Source organism: Erinaceus europaeus, chromosome 2, assembly GCF_950295315.1.
Source record: "Erinaceus europaeus chromosome 2, mEriEur2.1, whole genome shotgun sequence".
NCBI lineage: Eukaryota > Metazoa > Chordata > Mammalia > Eulipotyphla > Erinaceidae > Erinaceus > Erinaceus europaeus.
The window spans coordinates 5,669,719-5,695,840 of record NC_080163.1 but is presented as its reverse complement, the minus strand read 5'-3'; the positions used below and the strand labels follow the sequence as shown (position 1 = coordinate 5,695,840).

The window sequence follows — 26,122 nt, the reverse complement described above, 5'->3', positions numbered from 1 at the left end:
GAGACCTTAGAATCTGTCCCCCCCCCCAAACTCTCCCCACAGCCCCTTCCTCAGTCAGGACCTGGTCTTTCTTCCTCCAGCCCCAGGCACCCCAGGCACCCCAGCCTCCAGCCCCACCGCTTTTTGGAGACCTTAGAGCCCCTGCCCCCATCCCTATCTTTTCTCCCTCAGCGGAAGGCTGCAGAACCCACAGGAAGATGTTACACAGGCCCCCAACTGTCCCCTCTCACCACATCCCCCCTCCCACTTAGCTCACACCCTGGCCTAGGTCACCACCTCCCACCCCAGCTCCTCTCACCTCTTCCTGAAAGCCCCTCTGAGGTGTGGAGGACTCCAATGGTGAGAGGCTAGGCAAGAATTAAACCACCATTTGACACCCTCAGCCAGCCTGTGAGGGAGAGGAGCAGCCCTCCTCCTCCTCCTCTTTGGGGAGGGGAGGACATTGCAACCCAGGAAGGGAGGGAGTGTGAAGACTCAGTTGCCAGGAACTTGCTGAGTGGCCTGGGCTGTTGCCTGCTACTGGCTTCTCTTTCTGTAGCTCCAGGAACCCCGGGACCCAGGCTGCCCAGCTTCCTCCTCTCTCACAGACCCAGGAATCTGCATTGCCAGCCTCTCCAGCTCCCGGGACAAGAATCCCAGCATTGGCCCGGCAGCCCCATGGAGCCTTGTCGGTCGCTGGCCCTCCTGACCAGCTTCTTGGGTCTGGCTTCCATGCTGGTGGCTATGAGCACAAATTATTGGTTCGTGGCCATAGGACCCAAGTTTACAAGTCACACAGGAATCTGGCCCAGGGCGCAGGGGGACCGAGTGGCAGGTAAGAGAGAGGGCCGGGGAGACAGATCAGCCTGTCAGGGCATCAGCTTGCATGCTTGAGAGCCCGAAGGCTGCAGATTTAATCCCTAGCACCACCTTACGCCAGAGGTGGGCTGTACTTTGGTCTTTCCCTTACTGATTCCTTTGCTTTTTAATTATTAATAATATTAGTTTAAAAAAAATTAGAGCACTGCTCAGCTTTGGCTTATGGTGGTACAGGAGATTGAACCTGGGACCTCAAAGCCTCAAGCATGAAACTCTACAGAATCACTATGCTACCTCTCCAGTTCATTCTGCTCCTTTTCTTCCTCTTCTTCCTCTTTTCTCCTACCTCCTTCTCCTCAGACTTATTTCATAAACTAGAGACAGACAGAGAGACCAGAGCAATACTCTGCCCTATGTGGTGCCAGGGATCGAATTCAAGTTCTCATGCTTGCAAGTTCAGTGCACGACTGCTACGTCACATCGTCACATCCCAGGGCACGAGAGAGACAGAGAGAGAGAGGGAGGGGAGGTGAGAGGGAGACAGAGAGAGAGAGAGAGAGAGAACTCATCAGATAGGGCATGTGCCTTGCATCTGCTGTGCAGGCTTGAGCCCCACCAACTCAGAGAGGCACCAGGAGAAGCTTTGATGTTGATGCTAGTGTTTCTCCCTCTCTCTTCCTGGATCTGTATGAAAAAGATCCTGGGAGTCGGGTGGTAGCGCAGCAGGTTAACTGCACGTGGCGCAAAGCGCAAGGACCGGCCTAAGGACCCCGTTTTGAGCCCCCAGCTTCCCACCTGCAGGGGAGTCGCTTCACAGGGGGTGAAGCAGGTCTGCAGATGTCTGTCTTTCTCTCCCCATCGTCTCTGTCTTCCCCTCCTCTCTCCATTTCTCTCTGTCCTATCCAACAAGGAAGACGTCAGTAACAACAACAATGAAAAACAACAGGGGCAACAAAAGGGAAAATAAATTATATATATATATATATATATATATGGATATGGAAAAAGCAGCCCCAAGCAGTAAGAACTCAAAGGCATTTCATAAGTTAAAGGGGTGTGCTCTCCCTTGAAGGGGCTTGGGGTGACCTCAGGGGCCAGACTCTCAGCAGTCCCCTCTCCAAGCAGGTTACATCCACGTGACCCAGGTGTTTAACATCCTGGCCACACTCTGGAGCCTGGTGTCTGTGGTCTTCCTGGTCCTGTCCTGTGTCCCCTCGCTGTCGGCCCCTGGCCGAGGCCCCATAGTCTCCTGCATCACAGCCTTTGCTGCAGGTAAGAACTCAAGGGGGGTCCTGGGGCTCTGGGGGCCAGGGATTCCTGCAGAGGGACTCAGCCATCTCTGGTTTCTGTCCCCAGCCCTGTCGGCCATAGTGGCCATGGCTGTGTATACCAGCGAGCGGTGGAGCCAGCACCCAGCACCCCAGATCCAGTGCTTCTTCTCCTGGTCCTTCTACCTGGGCTGGGTGACAGTCCCCCTCTTACTCTGTGCAGGTGACGGTCACCCTGGGGCTTTGGGGGTGGGCATGAGGGCTGAAGGGCACAGGGCTAGTGCTGACCCCCTTCTGTTGTCCCAGGTGGGCTGAGTCTGGGTGCTCATTTCACTCGCCGGCCCGGCTACGAGAGTTTGTGAGAGACGGTGAAGCCCACAGACCAGCTTGGGGGGCACAAATCACTGCCCCCCCTTCATCAGGAGCCATGGGAATAACTGCCCCCCACTCCCCTTCTATCTTCTACCACCCCCCCACCGACCATTGGCAGCCCCTGTCTTTTCTTCATGCAACAAAAGCTTTATGGCATCTGATTATTGCGAGACTGATTTGCCAACTACTAAGTCAGTGTGGGGGGGTGACATTCAGAAAGGCCCCCTCCCACCCACTCAGCAGGAGATTCAAATTCAGTGGGAGAGGGTGACAGAGCTCAGGGAGGTTGGCGGGGGAGAGGGGCAGACTCTGGTATAGGGTATGTGTGTGGGGGGGGTATCTAGATTGAAAGGCAGACAAGGAAAGGTAGGCTAGGTAAGGGGGCCCAAAGGGGGAGGTGTGGGAAGGCCAGGGGGGCAGCTGGTGCTGTAGTGGTGTGTGTGGGTGCTGGAGATCAAAGCCACCCTGGGAGAGGGACAGGGTTTTCACAACACCATCAACTTCCTGAGAGGGCATGGAGGCGCTCAGTCAGGAGAGGGACAGGGATCCAGGAAGTCCCTCCCCTGCACCTCCCTCTTGAAGCACCTGGGTAAGGGGCTTCAAGAAGGCCAGAAGGTGAGAGGAGCTTGGCGATTGGTGACCCAAGGCAGGCAGAAACGAGACAGGACAAGACCTGGACAGAGACAGGGTGTGAAATGGCAAGGGAAAATAAGATGGAAACAGAGATTCAGGGGGCTCCAAGGGCTTTGTGGGGTGAGGGGCAGGAAGGGGGCAAGTGCTGTCTCCCTGAGAGGCACAGCAGGGTCACTCACCCCTGTAGTGGTGGATGCCGCTGAGCTCACTGAGAGGCATTAGGGCTCTGGGGTCTGGGAGGTAGGCAGGGAATCAGGAGCGAGGCCTGGGCTGGAGCTGGAGCATGGGCTGGTACCAGCATCCCAGAGGGCCTGGGAAGGGACATAGCATTGAGGACCAGGAGAGCTGATGGGATTCAGAGCAGTGCACGTCATGGGGCAAAACCTAGACCAGGTAATTGGTCTGAGCTGTGAATATGCTGGGAGGTGTGTGTGTGTGTGTGTGTGTGTGTGTGTGTGTGTGTGCTCCAAAATGAAAGACAGTAGGTGGTTGCCTCTTTAAGTAACCTCTGGGAAGGGGATCTAGAACCCTGCTACCTCACAGAGCCCCAGTCTCCCTCCCAGCCCACGGGGTTCTGTCCAAGAAGACCCCCTGGGAGCTAGGCATGTGTCACTCAGGTGGGTGTGTGCATGGCGGAGGGGAGATGCTGGGCAGGTGAAAGGGACATTCATGGTGTGTGTGTGTGGGGGTGGGTGGGTGAAGGTCTCTGGGAGGCAGAGGGGCACCTCTTAAGTGACACTTGGGGCACAAGGTCTCAAGTCCCCAGTGGAACCACTGGGCCTTGGAGAAAGGAGGTTAAGGGGGGTGAAGGAGTGAGTATTCTGATACCCCAAAACAGGAGCCTGGACAGGAATGGGGGATGGTCCAGAGGGAGTATCACCATGGGAGGGGGTGTCAGGGAGACGGAGGAGCCAGGCAAAGACATAAGGTAGAGGTCTCCTAAAGGCAATGTCTGGGGGTGTGGGGGAGGATCTGTGGGCTTGGGGGTTGGGTGTCCCACCATCACTGCTGTGCCTGCGCCCGCTTCCAGATGCCTCCCCAGAATGGGGGTGAAGCGGTGCCTGCAGTTCGGTGGCACCCTCCTGGGCTGCCTTACCAACATCTTCTCCATCCTCTCCACCACCACCAACTACTGGATCCGCTACCCTGGGGGCCACAGTGGTCTGTGGCACAAGTGTGACAACGTCACCTGCACCAACCTGGGCTGCGAGAGTGAGGCTCGCCCCTCCCCACCCCACGCCAAGAGACTGCAGAACTATCCCCCTCCCGAACACACAACATCTGACCCCCTTCATCGACTCAAACCTCATTTGAATTCGCTTTGGGGGGGGCATTCATTGTCATCTTGCTAGACCATTCTCCCTCATGGCCTTGGTTGGAGTGCTCCCAGCCCCCAAGCCCCTAGTTTCAGGGTGAGGGTGGTGGAGTCGGGCTGAAGGTCTCCATCACCACTTAGCCTCACTGGCGGTGACCGGAGCGTGCATGGTGCTAGCGGCCTCATCCGGCATGGTGGGCTTGCTCTTCGGGCTGCGGATTCTGTGTTGCGAGGGCGAGGGTGCCGGGCAGAAGACACGAATCATCTTCTTACTTTGCAGTGAGAAGGGACTTGGGGGCGGGGCCCCCGCAACCAATGGGCGTGTCCCGGGCGTGGCTTGCGGTGGTGGGCGTGGTCTTTCGGGGTGGGGGGGCAGGATGCTGCCCTACCAGACCAAACTCATCTGGGGCGGGGCTTGGGACCTCCAGGTCTGCTGCTGCTGATCGCCTTGATAGGCTACACGGTGAAGAATACGTGGAAAAAGGATGTTTTCTTCTCCTGGTCCTATTTTGCGGGGTGGCTGGCTTTTCCCTTCGCTTTTCTCGCGGGTAATCGGGACATGGGCTAGAGGGAGGAGGACACTGCTCCAGGACCCCCACCCTTCCCCCGCAGAGACTCCCCAGCTGAACTCCCAGAAAACGTCACTGATTCCCCCACCCCATGCTTCCTCACCAGCCCCCGTAGAAACGACAGATTCGCCCCTGAAGTTCCAAACCCCAGTTTCCCGGGCCCTCCCCGCTGTCCACCCCAGGACCCACCTTCCTCCCCGCACCATGCACTCCCCCCCTCCAGGCATCTGCTTTCTGATGGCGGACATGATCATCCAGAGCACCGACGCCATCAGTGGGTTCCCCGTGTGCCTGTGACCGCAGGCTGCCTGGAGCAGAATAAAAGAACTGACCTCCACCATCAAGGCTCGGGGCATTGCTTGGGGGCGCGGGCCTCATGAGGCCACAAGAACTCGGTGGGTGGAGATGGGGGGAGGGCAGGCGTGCCAACACGAGGGGTGAGCACAGCCCAGGAACAGACAGCATGGAGAGGGGCAGGGTACACGGGGGAACATGGGCGCAAGGAGAGAAAGTGGGGACACCGGAGGATATGGTGGAAGGAGGGAAGGAAGGAAGGACAGAAGGAGCGAAGGGCCTGGAGAGGGTGAGGGGACAGGCTCTGGAGAATTCAGGCTTGGGTAAAGTTCAGGCAAGATGAGGACATGAGGAGAACTAGGGTTAGGGGGCAGGGCTCCGGGTCCCAGGTGTACAAGCCGAACATGGGGATAGTGGGAGGGCGTGGAGACATGGGGACACCGTGGGGCCTGGGCAAAACGTAGGGATCTGGGACCGGTGCCTTGTAGAGGCGGGGCACTGGGGGCTGGGATAGGTCAAGGTCACCTGGGATTATTCAAGACGCCAGGAAGAAACCCCATTCTGAAGCACTTCCAGGCAGGGACAACCTTTCCCCCAGTTATCAGCCACACCCCCAGCTCTCGCGCCTTTTATATTCTCACCCCTTCCAGGCCCCGCCTCCTGCCCCCAGAATCCACTTCCCATTGGTCTGTGTCAATTAGCCACTCCTCCATACTATAGCCCTTCCGATTGGTTCTCTGCTGAGGCGGGGAACCGGGCACAGCGGCAGCGGATTGGCTTTCAGCTGGGGCGCAGGCGCAGATAAGCGCTGGGGCGGGGCGGGGCGGGGCGTTCGGCCCGGGTGTCTGTGGGAGCCGGCCGACCCCGCAGGTGGCCGCAGCGGGAAGATGGCGGAGCTGCGCGCGCTCGTGGCTGTCAAGCGAGTGATCGACTTCGCCGTGAAGGTGACCGGCCTCCCCTGTCCCACCTCCCCGAGCCCCGCGCCCGGACGAGTGCTTCCGGGGTCACGATTGCGCTCTATAGCTGAGGGTCTTGTAGCCTCCGCGCTCTGCCGCCCTCCCCTTGACGTCAGAGTCACACAAGAGGGCAAAGGTCGGGGAGAACTGACCTCCGACCCGCCTGTCACTCAGACCCGGCTCTTAACCCGCTCTGTTAAGGCTTCCGCTGTGACAGCTGTGTGCAGGGCGAGTCGCCTTCTTTCTCTGTCCCCTCCCCGTCGGAGGAGTCCCTGTGTCACAGGCGGGGAAACTGAGGCCCAGAGCGGACACTGCTGGCCAAAGGCTGCACCCGAGCTTGCTGTGCTGGGGAGGCTCACCCCAATTTTGCTTTGATCATAGTGCAAGCTTCCCCCCCCCCCATTAGGCTGCATTGTACACTGTGTTGCAAAATTTTTACTTACACAGGAGACATGCCTCAGGGGACCTCAGATTTGGAACCCCGAGGTTCTTCGCGGCCTCCATCGCCCCAAGAGCAATCTGGAGGCCCCAGCTAGGAGAGGAGCTAAAGCATGCACCTGCAGAGAGAGAGAGACAGGTGGACCAGGCCAGGAAGCTCGGGTCTGCCTCTCTGGGCCTCAGTTTCTCTGCCTGCTACACAGGAGCCGAACTTGTGCAGCAGGAAGGGGCTAGAGAAAGAAGGCAACTCATCTCGCACATGGTTAAGAAGAAGGGGAGTCCTGAAGGGCATCTGCTGCCTAGGAAACCCCAAAGCTGGCTTTCACCCTTCATGTCCTCAGAGTGAGGAGTGAGGAGGCTTTAGCCAGCAAGATAGAGAAACATGTATTTGCTGATCTGACCGAATGAGCAGAGGACTCACTCCCAGTTCCCATGAAAGGGGGAAAGTCTCAGAGCCTGGCTTGTCCCCAGAGACAAGAAGATGTTCTGGACACAGGTGAATCTGACACAGTCTCTCAGGCCACTTTCTCCAAATACATAAAGCAAACTTGGAGTGAGGGCTGTTCGTTTATGTCTGTTCGCCTGCATCAGGCTGGGAGGCCTCTTTCGCATCCGTGACATTATCTTAGCACTGGCCTCGGATGGATGAAGCAGGGTTCCTAAGCTGACACTGCTGGGCCCAGACTGTGGGGTAGAGAAGAGCTGGACCGGCCACAAGAGCTGGAAACTTGACGTGGTCATGACACCCTAAGATTTTTTTCTGTCCTTCTTTTGTTTGTTGGTTTTGCCATGGGAATTGTTGGTGGGGCCCGGTGCCTGCACAGCACCACTCTTCCAATGGCTACTATTATTTCTTTCTGAGAGAAGAAGAGATAGGAAGACTGAGGAGAGACATCACCACTTTATGGGAAGCTTCCCCCCTGCAGGCACTCCCATGTGGTGACTAGGGGCTCAACCCCCCGGGAGTGTGCCCTGCTGGCTGAGCCGCCTTTACCAGGCCTTCCTGTGCACAGGCTGCATTCTAAGTCCTTGACAGACATGAGCCCATTCAGTCCTTACAGTCCTCAACATATTACTATTATTACTAAAGATACATACTCATTAGTGAGTGAGAGAAAGAACCAGAGCATCACTCTGGCACATGTGTTGCTAGGAATCCAGCACAGGACCCCAATGCAAGCAAGACTTCAGGGCTGCCCCTCTGAATACTTTTTAGCCCATTGGATGGAGGAGAACACTGAGGCTGGGGGAGGTTCTGCTACCTGGCAGATCACCAGACCCGACCAGACAGGGACATGCGGATTGAACCCTGAGCTATTGCTCTAATTTTTTCTCCTTCAGCTCCATACACCAGCCCAGCCACATTCCTCCTGGGCCCCGGGATCTGATTCTTCTCCTAGAGCCCCTCAGGCCCCTTCCTGCCCCAGTCCTACTCCTTGGCTGGAGAGGCCTAGGACCCTGTCTGACCCTGTGTCCTGGCTGCGTTTGGATTTAGTCAAAGATGCCTGGAGATACATAGATAGATAGATAGATAGGGAGAGAGATAGGGAGAGAGAGAGAGAGAATATGAATGAAAACAAAGAGCAAGTGTGAAGACATCCTGGGCACCCTCAGTGACATCCAGATCTCTTGCTGGCTGTATTTGTTGATATTCCTTCCTGTACATGCAAGGGGATGTCCAGTGCTGCCAACTACGTAGTCACAAGCCTGGGGCTAATTGTCACCTCTTGTCTTCCTTCACCTCTATCCTCACAGCAGGCTTCTGTCTGATACTCTTCCAGCCCCTGGGTCTTCCTTTATCAGTCCTGCCTCTCCCTAGTGCCTCAGGACAGAGTCTCAGCACTTCAGCCTGACTTGTTTGAGACCCTCCAGGGTCCAGCTCTTGGCCCCTTTCTCAGGGGCCTATGTCCCTCAGACTCTCCCCCCCTTCTCCCTTATGCACCTTCACCAATACTAATTATTGTTTTTTTAATTTAGTTATGAGAGGGAGGGAGAGAAGCAGAGCATCACTCTGGCACATGTGATGCCAGGGTTCCGACTCTCCCCAGTGCACCACCTTCGGGCCACTGTCTTTATTTATTACGTGTGAGAGACAGCTATGAAACTGAGAGAGGTGGGCCAGAGCACCACTCTGGTCCATGCCACACCTGGGATCAAACCGGAAACCCCAAACATGCAAGTCCAGTGCTCTGCCAGCTGAGCGGTTTCCCCTGGCTACCAGCCCCTGCTTCTGAGGCCTCCCTGTGTCCCCCCTAAAGCTCACTCATGGACTGTCAGAGCCTCTGCATTCTCTTGACATCACCTCCTCTAGGAAGCGCCCCACTGCCCTCCCCCCTGCCACACCCACACTGGCCCGGGAGCCTCTGCTGGCCTGGAGGTCACCCTACAGCTTGGTTCTTGCTGGCGTGCGTCCTGCCTGAATTAACCTCGCTCCCTCACTTCTGAGTTTCTGCGCAGACATCCCCTTCTCTGCGAGGCCTCCTCTGCTCACCTACCTATTATAAACCCACAGCCCCCATAAGCCCTGTCCCCTTCTCTGCTGCATGACCCCCTTAACCAGGTCTCCCTGTAAACCCCTGCTTGCGTGACTACCTCTCCTCCTGGGATTCAAGCTTGGGGCTGGGAGGAGAGTCTGTCCAAGTACTCGCTGCTACCCCAGACCCTGGGCACATCCCTGCAGCACTGCTGGGCGTGGACACTGCACCAGCTGCCGGGGCCCGCTTCCTGCCTGTGACCTTGCAGGAATTGCTGAACCACTCTAAGCCACCTTTTCCTCCTCCACACAATTGGGATCATGACAGTATCTCCTTTATGGGGTGTGGCAAAGATTAAATAAGCCTTTAGAACAGTGCCTGGCACACGGGAAGCTGGCTCTCAATGAGCATCCTTTTTCAATTGGCAGAGATCATAATGTAAGTTGAGTTAGTCATAGGTTCTGTCAAAACACATGCTCAGCCCAGTGTGTGTGTGTGTGTGTGTGTGTGTGTGTGTGTCTGGGAGTGTGTGTGTCTGGGAGTGTGTGTGTCTGGGAGTGTGTGTGTCTGGGAGTGTGTGTATATCTGTGTCTGAGTGTCTAGGGTATGAATAGGCACTGAGCAAGACTTAGCTCTGGTAAGGACACATTCATGAGCTGGTGAAACTTGACCTTACCTTTAGGGCTTCTTGCAAAGAAGAAGGCTGGATCAATTCTGTAGACGTTCATTTCCTTTCTTTTAAATGTTTTTAAATTCTTTTTATTATTATTATTTATTTTTCCCATTTGTTGCCCTTGTTGTTTTATTGTCGTAATTATTATTGCTGTTGTTGTTAATGTCGTTGTTGGGTAGGACAGAGAGAAATGGAGAGAGGAGGAGAAGACAGGGGGAGAGAAAGATAGACACCAGCAGACCTGCTTCACCACCTGCGAAGCGACTCCCCTGCTGGTGGGGAGTCGGGGCTTGAACTGGGATCCTGATGCCGGTCCTTGTGCTCTGCGCCACGTGTGTTTAACCCGTTGCGCTACCACCCAACCCCCCTTTTAAAACTTTTATTTGTATGTATTTATTATTGGATAGAGACAAATTAAGGGGGTGAGAGGTAGAGATGGAGAGAGACAGGTACCTACAACATTGCTCCACCACTTGCCAAATTTTCCCCCTGCAGGTAGGGACCAGGGACTTGAACCTGGGTCCTTGCACACTAATGTGAGCACTTAACCAGGTGTGCCACTGCCTGGCCCCACTCTCCTTCCTTCCTTCTTCCCTCCCTCCCTCCCTTCCTTCCTTCCTCTTCCTTCCTTTCTCCTCCTCCTTCTTTTTCAACCAGAGTATTGCTCAGCTCTGGCTTCTGGTGAGTGGTGCAGGAGATTGATCCTGGAACCTAGGAGCCTTGGCACAAAAGTCTTTTGCATAAGCACTGTGCTATCTTCCCTGCCCTCTGTTCATTTTCTTAAAAAACAAAAAACAGACCCTCCAGAAGATGAAAACTTTACCGCCGTGCACCATGCCCATTCTGGGAAAAAAGGCCTCCCCCCTACCCCCCCACCCCCGCCCTCAGCTGGCATGGCCTTGTCCCTCAGGTCGCATGTACCACTTCCCTGGGGTGTCATTCTTCTCTGTCTGCCCCAGGTGAGGGCTCCCTCACCTTTATCTATTTAAAATATTTTATTTGCTTTATTTTAATGAGAGAAAGATACAGAGAGAAAGATCAGAGAAAGACTGCTCAGCTCTGGCTGATGGTGGTGCTGGGGATTGAACCTAGGACCTCAGAGCCTCAGGCAGGAAGGTATTGCAGAACCTTAATGTTGCCTCCCCAGCCCCACCTTAGTGATCTGTCTGTCCAGCCTTGGCTGTCCTGCCCGAAGCCCCAGCACACACTTTGGTGTCTCACTGAACAGAAAAAACTAGAGGGTGGTCCGGGACGTGACTCAGTGATAAGAGCACAGGACTTGCAAACATGGGCCCCAGGTTGGATCCTGGCCACCGAATGTGCAGGGAGCCATATGCCTGTCGGGGTTGCACCTTAAAGAGAAATCCTAGGAGTCGGCTGGTAGTGCAGCGGGTTAAGCGCAGGTGGCGTGAAGCACAAGGACCGGCGTAAAGATCCCAGTTCGAGCCCTGGCTCCCCACCTGCAGGGGGGTCGCTTCACAAGCAGTGAAGCAGGTCTGCAGATGTCTGTCTTTCTCTCCCCATCTCTGTCTTCCTCTCCTCTCTCCATTTCTCTGTCCTATCCAACAACAACGACATCAATAACAATAATAACTACAACAGTAAAACAATAAGGGCAACAAGAGGGAATCAATAAATATTTAAAAAGAGAGAGAGAGAGAAATCCCAGCTGAATCACCTCCCTCCATTTCTTGAAAGCTTCAGGCTAGTGAGATCGCGTAGTGGTAAAACAGGAAGACTTTTTGGGGCCGGGTGGGGGCACTCCCAGGTAAACACACATAGTACTAAGCGTAAGGACCCAAGCAAGGATCCTGGTTCGAGTTCCTGGCTCCCCACCTGCGGGGGGAATATTTCACAAGTGGTGAAGCAGGTGTCTCTCTTTCTCTCTCCCTCTCTATCTCCCCCTCCTCTCAATTTCTCTCTGTCCTAAATGGAAAAAAAATGGCTGCAAGAGTAGTGGATTTGTAGTGCCAGCACCAAGGCAGTGATAACCCTGGAGGCAAAAAACTAAATAAATAAGAAAAGCCTTTTCATGTGGGAGGGTCTCAGGTCCCAGGTTCAGTCCCCAGCACCACCATAAACCAGACCTGAGCAAGACTCTAGTTAAAAAAAAAAAACAAAAAAAACGTCATTCAGACACACAGCCATCCCCGACTATGTAGGCCAGCCTTGTTTTGGGACTTTCCTACTGCAAGTCAGCAAGTCAACTCCAGCTCAGAAGCTCTTCTGTGACAAGGAGGCCAGCAGCTTTCCTGAGTGCTGCCATGGACTCCTCAGCCCTCTTTCCTCAGAAGACAGGACACTCAGGGCCTCACTGCCACTCCTTCCTACCCTCCTGCCACGACCAGGTCTTTCGCTACTGGGAGCTGCTTTCCTGTTTAAAGGGAAAGCTCCTGTCCTGAACTTTATCTATATATTTAAATATGTATTTTTTTATTCCCTTTTGTTGCCCTTGTTGCTTTATTGTTGTAGTGATTGACATCGTTGTTGGATAGGACAGAGAGAAATGGAGAGACGAGGGGAAGACAGAGAGGGGGAGAGAAAGACAGACACCTGCAGACCTGCTTCACCACTTGTGAAGCGACTCCCCTGCAGGTGGGGAGCTGGGGGCTTGAACTGGGATCTTTCCGCCAGTCCTTGCGCTTTGTGCCACGTGCGCTTAACCCGCTGCGTTACCGCTGAACTCCAAATTTTATATTTCTTGTGCGGTGTCAGAGATCCAACTCCGGGCCTCGTGACTGCCCTCTACCTCGGAGACACCTCCTTGGTCCATTTTAAAAGTATATCTGTGTGGGCGTGTATGTATGTGTATTATAGAGACTAGGGGCAGAGGGAGAGAGAGCAAGAGACACAACACTGAGGCCTCTTTCAGTATAGGAGGGGCAGGCTTGACCTGGGCTGCACACATGGCACAGCAGTGGACTGTCAAATGAGCTATTTCACTGGCCTCTTGTGTGTATATATATTTAAGGAGAGTGACCACCATCCATAGGATTCTACTTTAAAAAAAAATGAGAGGGGGACTGAGTGGTGGCGCACCTAGGTAAGCGCAGTGTCACCAAGTGCAAGGACCAGGTTCAAGCCCCCACTCCCTACCTACAGGGGGCCGCTGCATGGTTGGTGAAGTAGGTCTGTAGGTGTCTGTCTTTTGCTTCCTCTCTCTGTTTCCCCATCTTCTCTCAAGTTCTGTCTGTCCTATCTAACAATAATAACAACAACAAAATTAGAAAGGAAATAAAAGAAAAGGAAAAATGGCCACCAGGATCAGTGGATTTGTAGTGCCAACACCGAGCCCCAGCGATAACCCTGGTGGCAATAAAAAAAAAAAAATTAAAGGGAGTCAGGTGGTGGTGCAGCAGGTTAAGAGCACATGGCACGAAGTGCAAGCACTGGCATAAGGATCCCGGTTCGAGCCCCGGCTCCCCACCTGCAGGGGAGTCGCTTCACAGGCAGGTCTGCAGGTGTCTGTCTTTCTCTCCTCCTCTGTCTTCCCCTCCTCTCTCCATTTCTCTCTGTCCTATCCAGTAACAATGACAACAATAATAATGGCAACAATGACGATAAACAACAAGTTGAGCAACCAAAGGGGAAAAAAATAATAAATAGATTTAAAAAAATTTTAAAAAGAGGGAGAGATAGATGGAAGCCAGAGTACTGCTTGGTGGTGCCAGGGATCGAATCTGGGACCTTTGGGGCTCGGGTGTGTGAGCCCTCTGCTCAAACAGGCTGAGCTAGCCCCCTGGCAGGTCTGCTTGCTTATTCTGTCTTGGCTGCTCTCTTGTGCTTCCAGGGACTGAGTCCAGGGCCTTATGCCAGGAAGACAGGCTTTCTCTCTCTTTTTTTTATTTGTTTATTAAAATAGGTACCTATGATGACATAATAATATTGCTCTTTAGAACACTAAATTTAATAAAAGAAAAAATATAGTTTCAATGTTTGTATGCTATAAGCCATTATTGTTATGTGAACACTGATGCTTAAGGATGATTTTTAAAAAAATTTTTTTTTTAAATTTATTTCTTTATTGGGGAATTAATGTTTTACATTCAACAGTAATTACAATAGTTTGTACATGCATAACATTCCCCAGTTTCCCATTTAACAATACAACCCCCACTATGTCATTTATCATCCTTCAGGGACCTGTATTTTCCCCACCCACCCACCCCAGAGTCTTTTACTTTGGTGCAATACGCCAATTCCATTTCAGGTTCTACTTGTGTTTTCTTTTCTGATCTTGTTTTTCAACTTCTGCCTGAGAGTGAGATCATCCCATATTCATCCTTCTGTTTCTGACTTATTTCACTCAACATGATTTTTTCAAGGTCCATCCAAGATGGGCTGAAAACGGTGAAGTCACCATTTTTTTACAGCTGAGTAGTATTCCATTGTGTATATATAAATACCACAAGACAGGCTTTCTCTTCTTGCTGCTGTCTTCCCCTTTCCTGGGTTTTGTTTCTTGAGTGAGAGAAGGCTTGTATGTTTTGATTCTGTGCTGTTCAGTGGTTGGACAGACGGGCAGGGTCCCATGCAGACCTCACGGGAGCACATTGTCACTAAAGCCTCTGCTGTGACCCTGCAAAGCAGCAGAAGCCCCCGAGACCCCCCCCCCATCAGTGATGCTGTTGTGGGGAGACCCTGAATTTAAGGAGATAGCACACTTGTCCCATATTGGTGGGAGGGGTCTGTGCTAAGGGAGGAATGAACCTCCACTCTCAGCGGAGACATCGGGCGAGTGCAGGGCGGTTGGCTCTCGATTCTGGACTCCCATCTGTACTGAGCACTGCTAACGGGACTCGGCCCTGCTCCTCTCCCGGCCCCGGTGGTCCCTGCCCAGCCTGCATGATGGCTGGCACACGGCACTGGTTGACCCTGACCCTTTCTTCCTGGCTGTGCAGATCCGGGTGAAGCCAGACAAGACGGGTGTGGTCACAGATGGGGTGAAGCACTCCATGAACCCCTTCTGTGAGATCGCTGTGGAGGAGGCCGTGCGGCTCAAGGAGAAGAAGCTGGTGAAGGAGGTCGTCGCCGTCAGCTGTGGGCCCACCCAGTGCCAGGTGCTCGGGCCCTGGGGAGGCTGGGGAGGAGGGCTGGGGGACTCTGAGGCTGGGGAGGAGGGGCTGGGGGGCTCTGAGGCTGGGGAGGAGGGGCTGGGGGGCTCTGAGGCTGGGGAGGAGGGGCTGGGGGGCTCTGAGGCTGGGGAGGAGGGGCTGGGGGGCTCTGAGGCTGGGGAGGAGGGGCTGGGGGGCTCTGAGGCTGGGGAGGAGGGGCTGGGGGGCTCTGAGGCTGGGGAGGAGGGGCTGGGGGGCTCTGAGGCTGGGGAGGAGGGGCTGGGGGGCTCTGAGGCTGGGGAGTAGGGGCTGGGGGGCTCTGAGGCTGGGGAGGAGGGGCTGGGGGGCTCTGAGGCTGGGGAGGAGGGGCTGGGGGGCTCTGAGGCTGGGGAGGAGGGGCTGGGGGACTCTGAGGCTGGGGAGTAGGGGCTGGGGGGCTCTGAGGCTGGGGAGGAGGGGCTGGGGGACTCTGAGGCTGGGGAGGAGGGGCTGGGGGGCTCTGAGGCTGGGGAGTAGGGGCTGGGGGGCTCTGAGGCTGGGGAGGAGGGGCTGGGGGGCTCTGAGGCTGGGGAGGAGGGGCTGGGGGGCTCTGAGGCTGGGGAGGAGGGGCTGTGGGGCTCTGAGGCTGGGGAGGAGGGGCTGGGGGGCTCTGAGGCTGGGGAGGAGGGGCTGGGGGGCTCTGAGGCTGGGGAGGAGGGGCTGGGGGGCTCTAAGGCTGGGGAGGAGGGGCTGGGGGACTCTGAGGCTGGGGAGGAGGGGCTGGGGGGCTCTGAGGCTGGGGAGGAGGGGCTGGGGGGCTCTGAGGCTGGGGAGTAGGGGCTGGGGGGCTCTGAGGCTGGGGAGGAGGGGCTCGGGGGCTCTGAGGCTGGGGAGGAGGGGCTGGGGGACTCTGAGGCTGGGGAGGAGGGGCTGGGGGGCTCTGAGGCTTGGGAGGAGGGGCTGGGGGGCTCTGAGGCTGGGGAGGAGGGGCTGGGGGGCTCTGAGGCTGGGGAGGAGAGGCTGGGGGGCTTTGAGGCTGGGGAGGAGGGGCTGGGGGGCTCTGAGGCTGGGGAGGAGAGGCTGGGGGGCTTTGAGGCTGGGGAGGAGGGGCTGGGGAAAAGAGGGTGCGGGAGACTCCTGGGTGTGAGGGATGAGGAGGTGAGGGACCTTGAGGCTGGGGAACCCTGGGGCTGGGGGATGAAGAACTGGGGGACCCCTTGGTTTTTGGGAGGAGGGGGCTGGAGGACCCCTGGGTCTGGGGAGGTGGCGGCAGGGATTGGGTCCCCCCTGCGTCTGGAGAACCCTGGGTCTGGGAGAGGAGGTTCTAAAGGAGCCCTGTGCCTGTGAAGTGAGGGCTGGGGACCTCCTGGGTCTGAGGGAGAAAGGACTCTGTGACCCCTGGGTGCAGGAGGGGGTGCTGAAGATCTCCTGAGCCTGAGGGAGGAGATGCTGGAGGTCCCCTGGCTCCAGGGGGTCTGGGGCACCCCTCTGTCTCAGGGCAGAGGGGTGTGGGACCCCTGGGTGTGAAGATGCATGGGATGGCGGACCCCTGTGTCTGAGGAAGGAGGAACTAGGAGGCCCCTGGGTCTGAGGTGGAGTGTGGGGGACTCGCAGGTAAGGGTGGAATCTGGGGACTGACTGAGCCCCTCCTCTGCGGCAGGAGACCATTCGCACCGCGCTGGCCATGGGTGCAGACCGAGGCATCCACGTGGAGGTGCCGGCGGCAGAGGCAGACCGCCTGGGTCCCCTGCAAGTGGCCCGGGTCCTGGCCAAGCTGGCGGAGAAGGAGAAGGTGGACCTGGTGCTGCTGGGGAAGCAGGTCAGTGCCCTCCGCCCCTCCTTCCCCCACGCACACACCCGTCCGTGAGCAGCGCTTGAGGTCCACCTGGCCGAGCAGCTCAGGACTCTGCCCTCGGCCCTGGAGAGTGTTTGAGCTGGTGGGGTGACCTCGGGGTCTCATGGGGTGAGATGGGAGTGAGTGAGGCAGGTCTGCAAGTGTCTCCTTCATCTTCTTCTCTACCTCCCCCCCTTCATTATTTCTTTGTCCTATCAAATAAAACGAAGAAGAAGAAGAAGAAGAAGAAGAAGAAGAAGAAGAAGAAGAAGAAGAAGAAGAAGAAGAAGAAAGGCCACTAGAAGTAGTGGATTTATCATGAAGGCACCAAGCGCCAGGGATAGTTGTGGCGGGGAAGGGAAAAAAGGGGAAAAAGAGACCTCTCCAGGGAGGTAGAGAGACGCCCACAGCTCACAGCCCACAGTGGCAGCACCAGCACTGTGTCTTGGAGATCTGGGCGCCAGGCCCCTGAGACTGTGCTCCTGGTGTTGTCTCTGCTTCTTTCCTGACTGGGGTGCTGACTCCCTGGATGGCTGCTGTCTCCTCGTTTCCCACTGTCAGGTCTGTACCAGGTTCCTCAAGACCGACCTTGACTCCTCAGACTCCTCTCTCCCTGCCAACTTGGTGTTGAATCCCAGCTCCACTTAGAGCCCCCCAGGCCATGTCTGTCCCTGCAGCCTGTTTTGCCTTGCTGTGTCAGGCCTGCTTCAGCCTCCAGTCCTAGCTCCTTCCTCATGACCCCTCCTCCTTCCCATGGCTATTAGTAAGAAAAGAAAAAGGGTGTGGGGTGAGGGGTGAGAGGGGGCAGGGAACAATCAGGGGCAAGTCCCAGGGATCCGGAACACTCAGTCCCTAGACCATGGTTGCTCTGGTCCCTCCTAGAACAATGTCTGGAATTGTCTCAGCTGTTCTTTATTGCTTTTAATTTTTTTAAATTATTTTTAAAAGACTTATTTTTTAAAAGATTTTATTTATTTATTAATGAGAAAGATAGAAGAGAGAGAGAAAGAACCAGACATCACTTTGGTACATGTGCTGCTGGGGATTGAACTCAGGACCTCATGCTTGAGAGTCTAGTGCCCTAGCCACTACACCACCTCCCGGACCACTCTTTATTGGTTTTTAAAACATCTGCTTATTTATTAATGTGAGGGTGAGAGAACTAATGCGCCACTCTGGCAAATGCAGTGCAGGACGGAACCCAGGACCTCATGCTTAAGGGCCCAACGCTGTGCCTACTGCGCCACCTTCCGGGTCACTGCCTGCGGCTCTTCCCATGCTGCTCCTCGCCCCTTCCATGGGGAGACATGAGGCTTCTCCCCAAATGGCATGTCATGGGGAGGCTACCCCCCGCCCCACACACATACACAGGCAAGGGTGTGCCAAAGGGGTGAGCTGGAGTGCACACCAGCCTTAGCCCACACTTAGAGAGAGTTTCAGAGAATCCTCTGCCCAGCTCACATACACGTCAGGCGCCTGAGTCCCAGGCCAGGGTCTCTTCCTTTCCAACCCACTCCTCAAGGTCCAGAGGGGTTTTTCTGCATCTGGAACTGCCCCGGTCCCAGTCCCATGCAGGGGCTTCCCAGAACCTTGGGTTTGAGCTTCAGGGTCAGGTCTCTGTCCTGACATATCCCCCCCTCCCAATTCCTGTCTGTACATTTCCTTCCTCCAACCTGTTCAGCCTGGGTTTTGTCTCTGGGCTCCCAGACCAGACTCCCGTAGCCCTGGCCTTCCCTCTGCCCAGCTTCTCCCTCTCTGGCTCAGGTCCCATCCCTCCTGCCCAGAGGTGAACACCAGGCCTCACTTGAGCCTTCTCACGCCTGTGGTCACCAGCCCTGCGGGCCCTCAGCCATGCCAGCCTTTGGCACAGCTGTTCCCTTTGCCTGAACGTTCCCTCTGCCTCAGACCCACGGATCTCCCAGCTCCCTCACATCTCTGACCATCAGCCTGGGCCCACACCTCCTTTACTCCCACGTGGGCCATCATCATGGAAACCAGGGCTCCAGTGAAGCTTCCCCCCTACAGGTGGGGACTGGTAGCCTGAAAATCGTGGCCACCACTGATTTTGTAATAAATGTGGATGGATGGATTGATGGACCAGGAAATGAACCGAGAGCTCTGCACATGTGGCCTCCTCAGCCCAACTTTTCTATCTTTCATTTTCAAAGATACCTCAGCACTTCCTCACCCTCCATGTGCTTCCCCTGTGCCATCCAGGGCGTTTCATGGTGGGCTCGAACCCAGGGCTTCACACACAGTGTGAGGCATCTCCTCACCCTGTAAGTAGAACACTACCACGTCTGTTTATCCGGATGCCCTGGGATGGTTAGGGTATTAACATCTGGCCCATCCTAGGAAAAATGCACTAACCTCTGCTCTAACCAGGGCCCGAACAGTGTGTGAGCAGCTCGATCCTCACTCCGTCCTCTCTCCCCGCTCAGGCCATCGATGATGACTGCAACCAGACGGGCCAGATGACAGCCGGGCTTCTGGACTGGCCACAGGTGAGACTGGAGCAGGCAGCACCTGCTGAGAACCAGGGGACTTAGCTCCTGGCCATCCCTGAAGAGGAAGACGGGCAGATGACCACCCCCGTGGGTGGGCAGGACCCTGGGGGGGGTCACATGGTCAGGACAGCAGGACTTGCTGAGTTCTGAGCCACCAGCCCTGCCGCAGCTCCTCCCTGCCTCAGAGTCCTCGTGACTGGTTTCTTTTTCGTTTTTTATTTCTAGAGACAGCCAGAAATCAAGAGGGAAGGGGGTTGTAGAGAGCGAGAGACAGAGAGACACCTGCAACACTTCTTCACCACTTGCAAAGCTTTCCCCTCGCAGGTGGGGACTGAGGACTCGAACCTGGGTCCTTGTGCACTGTAACATGTGCGCTTAACCAGGTGCGCCACCACCCGGTCCCTTTGTGACTGGTTTCTTCAGCCTGGTACACACATCACCTCCTGGCTTTTCTCGCCTGCCCTGCATGTAGTACTCAGGCCCACCACCCAATTCCAGCTCTCCCAGCCCCTCCCTGCCACCGGCCTGGTAGAAACGCAAGCCACACAGGTAAATGGAAAAGTCCAGGGCCCAGCGGCAGCACACCTGCTTGAGCACACACATTACCTGCATGAAGACCCGGACCAAGCTCCTGGGCCCCACCTGCAGTAGGGAAGCTTCACGAGCCTCTATGAATTAACCACAAACAACTCTCCTCCTTCCAGCCTCCTCATATGAACAACCTAAAATCTGCTTCTGACTTTACTAAGAAGCAGGGATTGTCCATTAGCCTTAGATGCTCACTTCCCACAGTGGCACAGTGGCTAGACTGCTGGACTTAGAAGCATGAAGTTCTGGGCATGGGCAATGGCACACTTGGGAGAGAGCACACATTGCCATTTATAAGGACCGGAGTTTGAGTTTGAGTTCCCCACTTGCAAGGGGAAAGCTTCATGAGCTATGAAGCTCTCTCTCTCTCTCTTTCCCCCTCCACTCTCAATTTCTATTTGGGGGAGTCAGGCAGTAGCGCAGTGGGTTAAGCACAGGTGGCGCAAAGCACAAGGACTGGCGTAAGGATCCCGGTTCAAGCCTCCGGCTCCCCACCTGCAGAGGAGTCACTTCATAAGCTGTAAAGCAGATCTGCAAGTGTCTATCTTTCTCTCCTCCTCTCTGTCTTTCCCTCCTCTCTCCATTTCTCTCTTTCCTATCCAACAACAAAAACATTAATAACCACAACAATAAAACAACAAGGGCAACAAAAAAGGAAAATGAATAAATATTTTAAAAAAAATTTTAAATTTCTATTTGTTCCATAAAATAAAGGGATATAGTTAAACATTCATAGCCATGCCAAAAAGGTGAACAGAAACAAGCATGCCAGTGTCATTCAAAAAGGAAAAAAAAAAAAAAAAAAAAAATATATATATATATATATTTTTTTTTTTCTTTCTCCTTTTGCCACCAGGTTATTGCTGGGCCTTGGTGCGGTGCCTACATGACTCCACCATTCCTGCCAGCCTTTTCTTTTTTTTTTTTTACTCCAGAGTTAGCTCTGGGGCTCAGTGCCTGCACTAAGAATCCTCTCCTCCTGGAGGCCATTTTCCCCATTTTATTGGATAAGACAGAGAGAAATTGAGAGAGGAGGGCCAGATCAAGAGGGAGAGAGAAAGACAGACACCTGTAGACCTGCTTCACCACTTGAGAAACTCCCCCCCCCCCCCCCGCAGGTGGGGAGTTGGGGCTTGAACCCAGATCCTTGCGTGGGTCCTTGTGCTTGGTACTATGTGCGCTTAACCTGTGTGCCCCCACCAGGCCCCTGCCAGCTTCTTCTTATTTATTTATTTATTTATTTATTTATTTATTTATTTATTTATTTATTTTTTATAGAAGGTGAGAGAGCTAGAGAGAGGGGCAACACCTGCAGCACTGCTACACTGCTGAACACTAGGTGGGGACCAGGGACTTGAACCCAGATTGTTGTGCATGATGATGTGCGATTCTACTAGGTGAGCCTCCACTTGGCCCCTGCTTTATTTTTATGTTAAGGAGAGGCTGATTCCTTCTCTGCTGTGGTGCTTACCCGCCTAGAGTGAGCACACACATGACCAGAACCAGGGTTCAAGGAGCAGAAGCTTCACAAACAGTAGAGCAGTGCTGCAGGCGTCTCTCTCTCTCTCTCTCTTACCCTCTGTCAAAGGAAACAAGTGGAGAAACAAGGCCACTGTGAGTGGTGGAGCTGTCTTGCAGGCACTGAGTCGCAGCCCTTTTTATTTAGAAAGAGAAGATCCCACAGCAGTTCTCCATTATCCACGGAGCTCCCTCAGGTGCTGTTGTCCACGCTCCTACCACGTGGCTCAGGGCCTCCTGCACGGCAGGACCCATGCGCTCTCGAGCGAGCTACCTCCCAACCGTGTTAAGGAAAGTTAGTCATTACGTACAACTCGGACTGGAGGATTCAGGATGTCGGGACCGGCAGCTGGGCTGCCAGTAGAAGTCAATACGCCTGCTCTAGAGTGTTGAGGTGGCCTCCTCTGTCTCTGAAGCTGATGGCTGCGATCACCTGCCCCGTTTCCATTCTCTCATGTGCCCATGGGTCATGCTCTCGACAGAGGCACATGGAGGACGTCTCTGTACCTTAGCTTCGACCCCTGCGCCCCCACCCCCCCCCCCAGGGCACATTCGCCTCCCAGTTGACGGTGGAAGGGGACAAGCTGAAGGTGGAGCGGGAGATCGATGGGGGCCTGGAGACCCTGCGCCTGAAGCTGCCTGCCGTGGTGACCACCGACCTGCGGCTCAACGAGCCCCGCTATGCTACGCTGCCCAACATCATGGTGAGTGCCGGCCACCGGGGTCACGGAGCCAGGGGGGAATGACTGCCCTCCTGGGGGTCAGCGGGAAGGAGAGGAGGGCCCAGGGACAGTTCACCCCAAGGAAGGGATCACTTGCTCGTGCTGGCTAACAGAGGACTCACTAGAGCACTTGTGACAACCGCTTTGCGCTTTGCCGATTACTTCAACCAATAAAAACCCTTCGTTGGAGCAGGCAGACAGCTCACTTGGCTAGTTCTCTGCTTTGCCTTGTGCACCATCCGGGGTTAAGCCCAGCCAGCACTGCACTGACTGACGGACGCTTCACTGGGAAGGTGCTCTGGGAACTAGGCCGTGGCAAAGCGCAAGGACCTGCGTAAGGATCCTGGTTCGAGTCCCCGGCTCCCCATCTGCAGGGGGACACTTCACAAGGGGTGAAGCAGGTCTGCAGATGTCTGTCTTTTCCCCCACCTTTCTATCTTCCCCTCCCGTCTCATTTTCTCTCTCCTATCCAGTGGGAAAAAAAATGGCCACCCAGAGCAGTAGATTTGTAGTGGCAGCACCAAGCCCCAGCGATAACCCTGGAGGCAAAATAAAATGGGAAGATGCCCCTAAAAATCATGTCGAACGGAGACTAATCAGCGAGGCCATCGGACCCACTGTTGTTCTCCCATCCAATAGGGCAGGCAGGCTCCACGGGTGCTCTTAGCCAATGGGGAAGAGTCAGCTGAACGGTGTCAACTAACAGGGAGTCATCTCAGCCCGTGAGATGGGTTCCATGAGTCATCTGGGCCGGTGAGAGAATTCAGGGGTCCTTCCACCCGACAGGGTCAAGTCCTCTCATCCAGTGAGATGGGCTCCATAATTAGTCTTGGCAGGGCAGATTCAACACATCAGCTCAGCTCACACGGAGGGTCAGAGGGTCACCCCGTGGAGGAAGAACTCAGTTCTCATCCTATAGGGGCAAGTCAGTGGGTGATCCCAATAAGGTGTGTTCAGTGGGGCTGGCTAAGTAAGTAGTTCACTTGGATAGTACCTGCTTTGCCATGTGTGAGGTCTAGGTTCAAGCCCTGCTTCCTTACTGCACTGGGGAAACTTCCAGGCTCTGGTTTCTTCCCTTGCTCTCTGTCTCTGTTCTGAGAAAGGCAGAAGCCCTGGAGATGACCAAAGAAAAGGGAGTCAGGCGGTAGCACAGCGGGGTAAGCGCATGTGGCATGAAGCGCAAGGACCAGCGTAAGGATCCCGGTTGGAGGCCCCGGCTCCCCACCTGCAGGGGGGGTCGCTTCACAGGCGGTGAAGCAGGTCTGCAGGTGTCTGTCTTTCTCTTCCTCTCTCTGCCTTCCTCTCTTCTCTCCATTTCTCTCTGTCCTATCTAGCAACGACAACATTGATAACAACAATAATAACTACAGCAACAATGAAATACAAGGGCAACAAAAGGGAAAATAAATAAATATAAAAAAATCAATCAATCAATCAATAAAAGAATTTAAAAAAAAGGGGGGTGAGTCATCTCAGCCAATAGGGCTTCAGCTATCACCCACCGGCAGTGGGTTATGTCCGCCAGTAGGAAGGACCCCGTGGGTCCTCTCATCTTCCTGGGACAGATCAGTTGAGTCCATTAAGCTGTCACCGCCAGTCAGTCAGTTCTGGCCTGCAAAGTGTCTCCCAAGGCTGTGGCATAACTATTACATTAGGTATCCTGGCCCACAAGAATTGTCCAGCCAGCTGTAGTCATGCAGGAGACCTTTGTGTGCTGGCCGGTGGACGGGATTCTGCAGACATGGCAGCCTGGGAAGGGGGCAGGAGGCTGGGCAGGGGCTCTGGCAGCCCTGTAAACTGTGGCTTGCCTGGTGCAGAAAGCCAAGAAGAAGAAGATTGAGGTGATCAAGGCTGGGGACCTGGGCGTGGACCTGACCTCCAAGATCTCAGTGGTGAGCGTGGAGGACCCTCCTCAGCGCACAGCTGGCGTCAAGGTGGAGACGACGGAGGACCTGGTGGCCAAGCTGAAGGAGATTGGGCGGATTTGAGTCCCTTGCCTGAAACTCAGCAATAAAACTATGACTCTTCTGACACTTGTCTCTGTTACCTCATTCCCCGAAGACCCGTTCTTTGATTCACTCAACAGACATTCACTTAAGCCTCTTGTGTGCCAGGCCCTGGGCCAGGTGACGCCAGGGACCCAGGTGAGTCACGTGAGGGGTGTCTATGTTGCAGGAATACAGGCATGGGCCAAGGCCGCTGTGAGGCGGGCCGCTGTGAGGCGGGACGCTCTGTGCTGTTGACCAGGACGGGGGGCCCTGATTCCTCCCCGTGAGCTGCATGTGTTTCCTCACAGCTTGGCGGCTGGGCACGCTTCTAGTGCCGGACACGGGGTATGTCTCTCTCTCAAGGGCTACGTGCATAGACTGAACAGGGTCCCAGCCATGGTACTTACTTGCTCCAGCAGTCAGAATCACAGAACCAGGGAGAGGGGACGCCAACCCTGTTCCTCAGCTGAAGGAAGGGTCGAGTTTGTAGCCGTTTTGAATGCTGCAAAGCTGTGGGCTGTGGTGCAGGAGTCAGGAGTAGAGCATTCAGACTTGCATGTTTGAAGCCCCAGCAGCCTCTACTTCAAACTCCAGCACCATCACACATCAGAGCTGCGCAGTGCTCTGGACTCTGACTTGTCTCTCGTTAAAATAATAAAAATAGGGAGTCGGGTGGTAGCGCAGTGGGTTAAGCGCATGTGGCACAAAGCGCAAGGACCAGCGTAAGGATCCCGGTTCGAGCCCCCAGCTCTCCACCTGCAGGGGAGTCACTTCACAGATGGGGAAGCAGGTCTACAGGTGTCTGTCTTTCTCTCCCCCTCTCTGTCTTCCCCTCCTCTCTCCACTTCTCTCTGTCCTGTCCAACAACGACGACATCAGTAACAACCACAATAATAACTACAACAATAAAACAACAAGGGCAACTAAAGGGAATAAATAAATAGATATTAATAAAAAAGTGAAAAAAGATAATAAAAAGAAATATTTTCAATAAAGCTACAAAGCCCCATGGATTTCATTTATGTCACTGCCCCCAGGACCACACCTGAAGAAAGTGCTCGCTCTATTAGTGCAGCCACTGGGAGCTGAGCCAAGGCATAAAGGCCAGCTTGGGGTGGGTGGGTGGTGGAAGTCTCTGGAGGACTGAGCAGGCCGACCTGGCCATGTGTCCTCCGGCTGGTTCCCTGAGCTCTCTGAGCCACAGTCCCCTGGCGTGTAAAATGGAGATCACCACGCCCAGCTCCGAGGGCGTCTGGAGCGTTTCTCAGCCTCATGAAGCTGGGGAAACATTTTGCACGGTCCCTGGTGCATGATAAGCCCTAATTGCTGTTTTGGTTCTTACTAAGGTGAGGCCTGATGGACAAGTTGTGGTTGAGCCAGATTGGGATGGGCGAGAATGAGGGAGAGCCAGGAAACTGTCCGCCAAAACTGGGAGGGGAGAGATGGGCTGTCAGAGTGGTTCTGGAGGGGGAGGTAATTTGTGGGGGGTGGGGGGGAGGGCGGGACCTAAGCCACACAGGACCTAGGACATACGCTTAGGAGCTTGGCTGTGTTGGGGGCCCATGAACTGGAGGCCAGAGGGGAGGTTAGGTGGATGGCTGTGTAGGCTGGCCAGTGGGAACAGGGGAGAGGGAAGAGGCAGATTTGGGGGTGGGGGTGGGGGGCAGGAGAGGTGAGATCCAGAGATTGACAGCTAGGAAGTGAGGGGGGGCTGGGGGGAGGTTTCCAGCATCTCGAGACCTTGCTGGTGCAGCCGTGCTGGAGCCTGAGAACCCGGAAGTATTATGTCCGAGGGGAAACTAAGTCTGGGAGGATGGTATAGGTGTGGGGAGTGGAGAGATGCAACTCCAGGCTCTCAAGACAGATGCCCTGGTGGAAGGTGCACTTAAAGACTCAAGAACCCAGGGGGAGGTGGTGGTGCACTTGGTTAAGTGCTCACATCAGTGTGTAAGGACCCAGGTTCAAAACCCTGGTCCCCACCTACAGGGGGGAAGCTTCACAAGTGGTGAAACAGGGCTGCAGGCGTCTCTCTGTCTCTCTCCCTATATCCCCCTTCCCCCCTCAATTTCTCTCTGTCTTTATCCAATAATAATAATAAAGAAAAGAACTCAAGAACCCAAGGACAAGGGGATATTGGGAGGG

At 54.9% G+C, this 26,122-nt stretch overlaps 3 protein-coding genes across 4 annotated transcripts; all 3 read left to right on the top strand.

Annotated features, from left to right (window-relative positions):
• The first annotated feature begins 403 nt into the window (after positions 1-403).
• NKG7 (natural killer cell granule protein 7) lies at positions 404-2,599 on the top strand. Its single transcript, XM_007536931.3, has 4 exons — positions 404-814; positions 1,924-2,070; positions 2,155-2,289; positions 2,373-2,599. Exons 1-4 carry the CDS (start codon positions 658-660, stop codon positions 2,426-2,428), a joined length of 495 nt encoding a protein of 164 aa, XP_007536993.1. The 5' UTR covers positions 404-657; the 3' UTR covers positions 2,429-2,599.
• A 449-nt stretch (positions 2,600-3,048) lies between these two features.
• CLDND2 (claudin domain containing 2) lies at positions 3,049-5,293 on the top strand. Of its 2 annotated transcripts, none has more exons than XM_060175342.1 (5): positions 3,049-3,464; positions 4,102-4,283; positions 4,528-4,665; positions 4,815-4,934; positions 5,179-5,293. In XM_060175342.1, exons 2-5 carry the CDS (start codon positions 4,115-4,117, stop codon positions 5,250-5,252), a joined length of 501 nt encoding a protein of 166 aa, XP_060031325.1. In that variant the 5' UTR covers positions 3,049-3,464; positions 4,102-4,114; the 3' UTR covers positions 5,253-5,293. The 2 variants fall into 2 exon arrangements, with proteins under 2 accessions (XP_060031325.1, XP_016049723.2); XM_016194237.2 differs by having other exon boundaries at positions 3,049-3,688.
• A 749-nt stretch (positions 5,294-6,042) lies between these two features.
• ETFB (electron transfer flavoprotein subunit beta) lies at positions 6,043-24,023 on the top strand. Its single transcript, XM_060175350.1, has 6 exons — positions 6,043-6,193; positions 14,692-14,850; positions 16,484-16,642; positions 19,099-19,161; positions 21,816-21,974; positions 23,810-24,023. The coding sequence occupies exons 1-6, from the start codon at positions 6,137-6,139 to the stop codon at positions 23,978-23,980; spliced, it is 768 nt and encodes a 255-aa protein (XP_060031333.1). The 5' UTR covers positions 6,043-6,136; the 3' UTR covers positions 23,981-24,023.
• Positions 24,024-26,122: the final 2,099 nt, after the last annotated feature.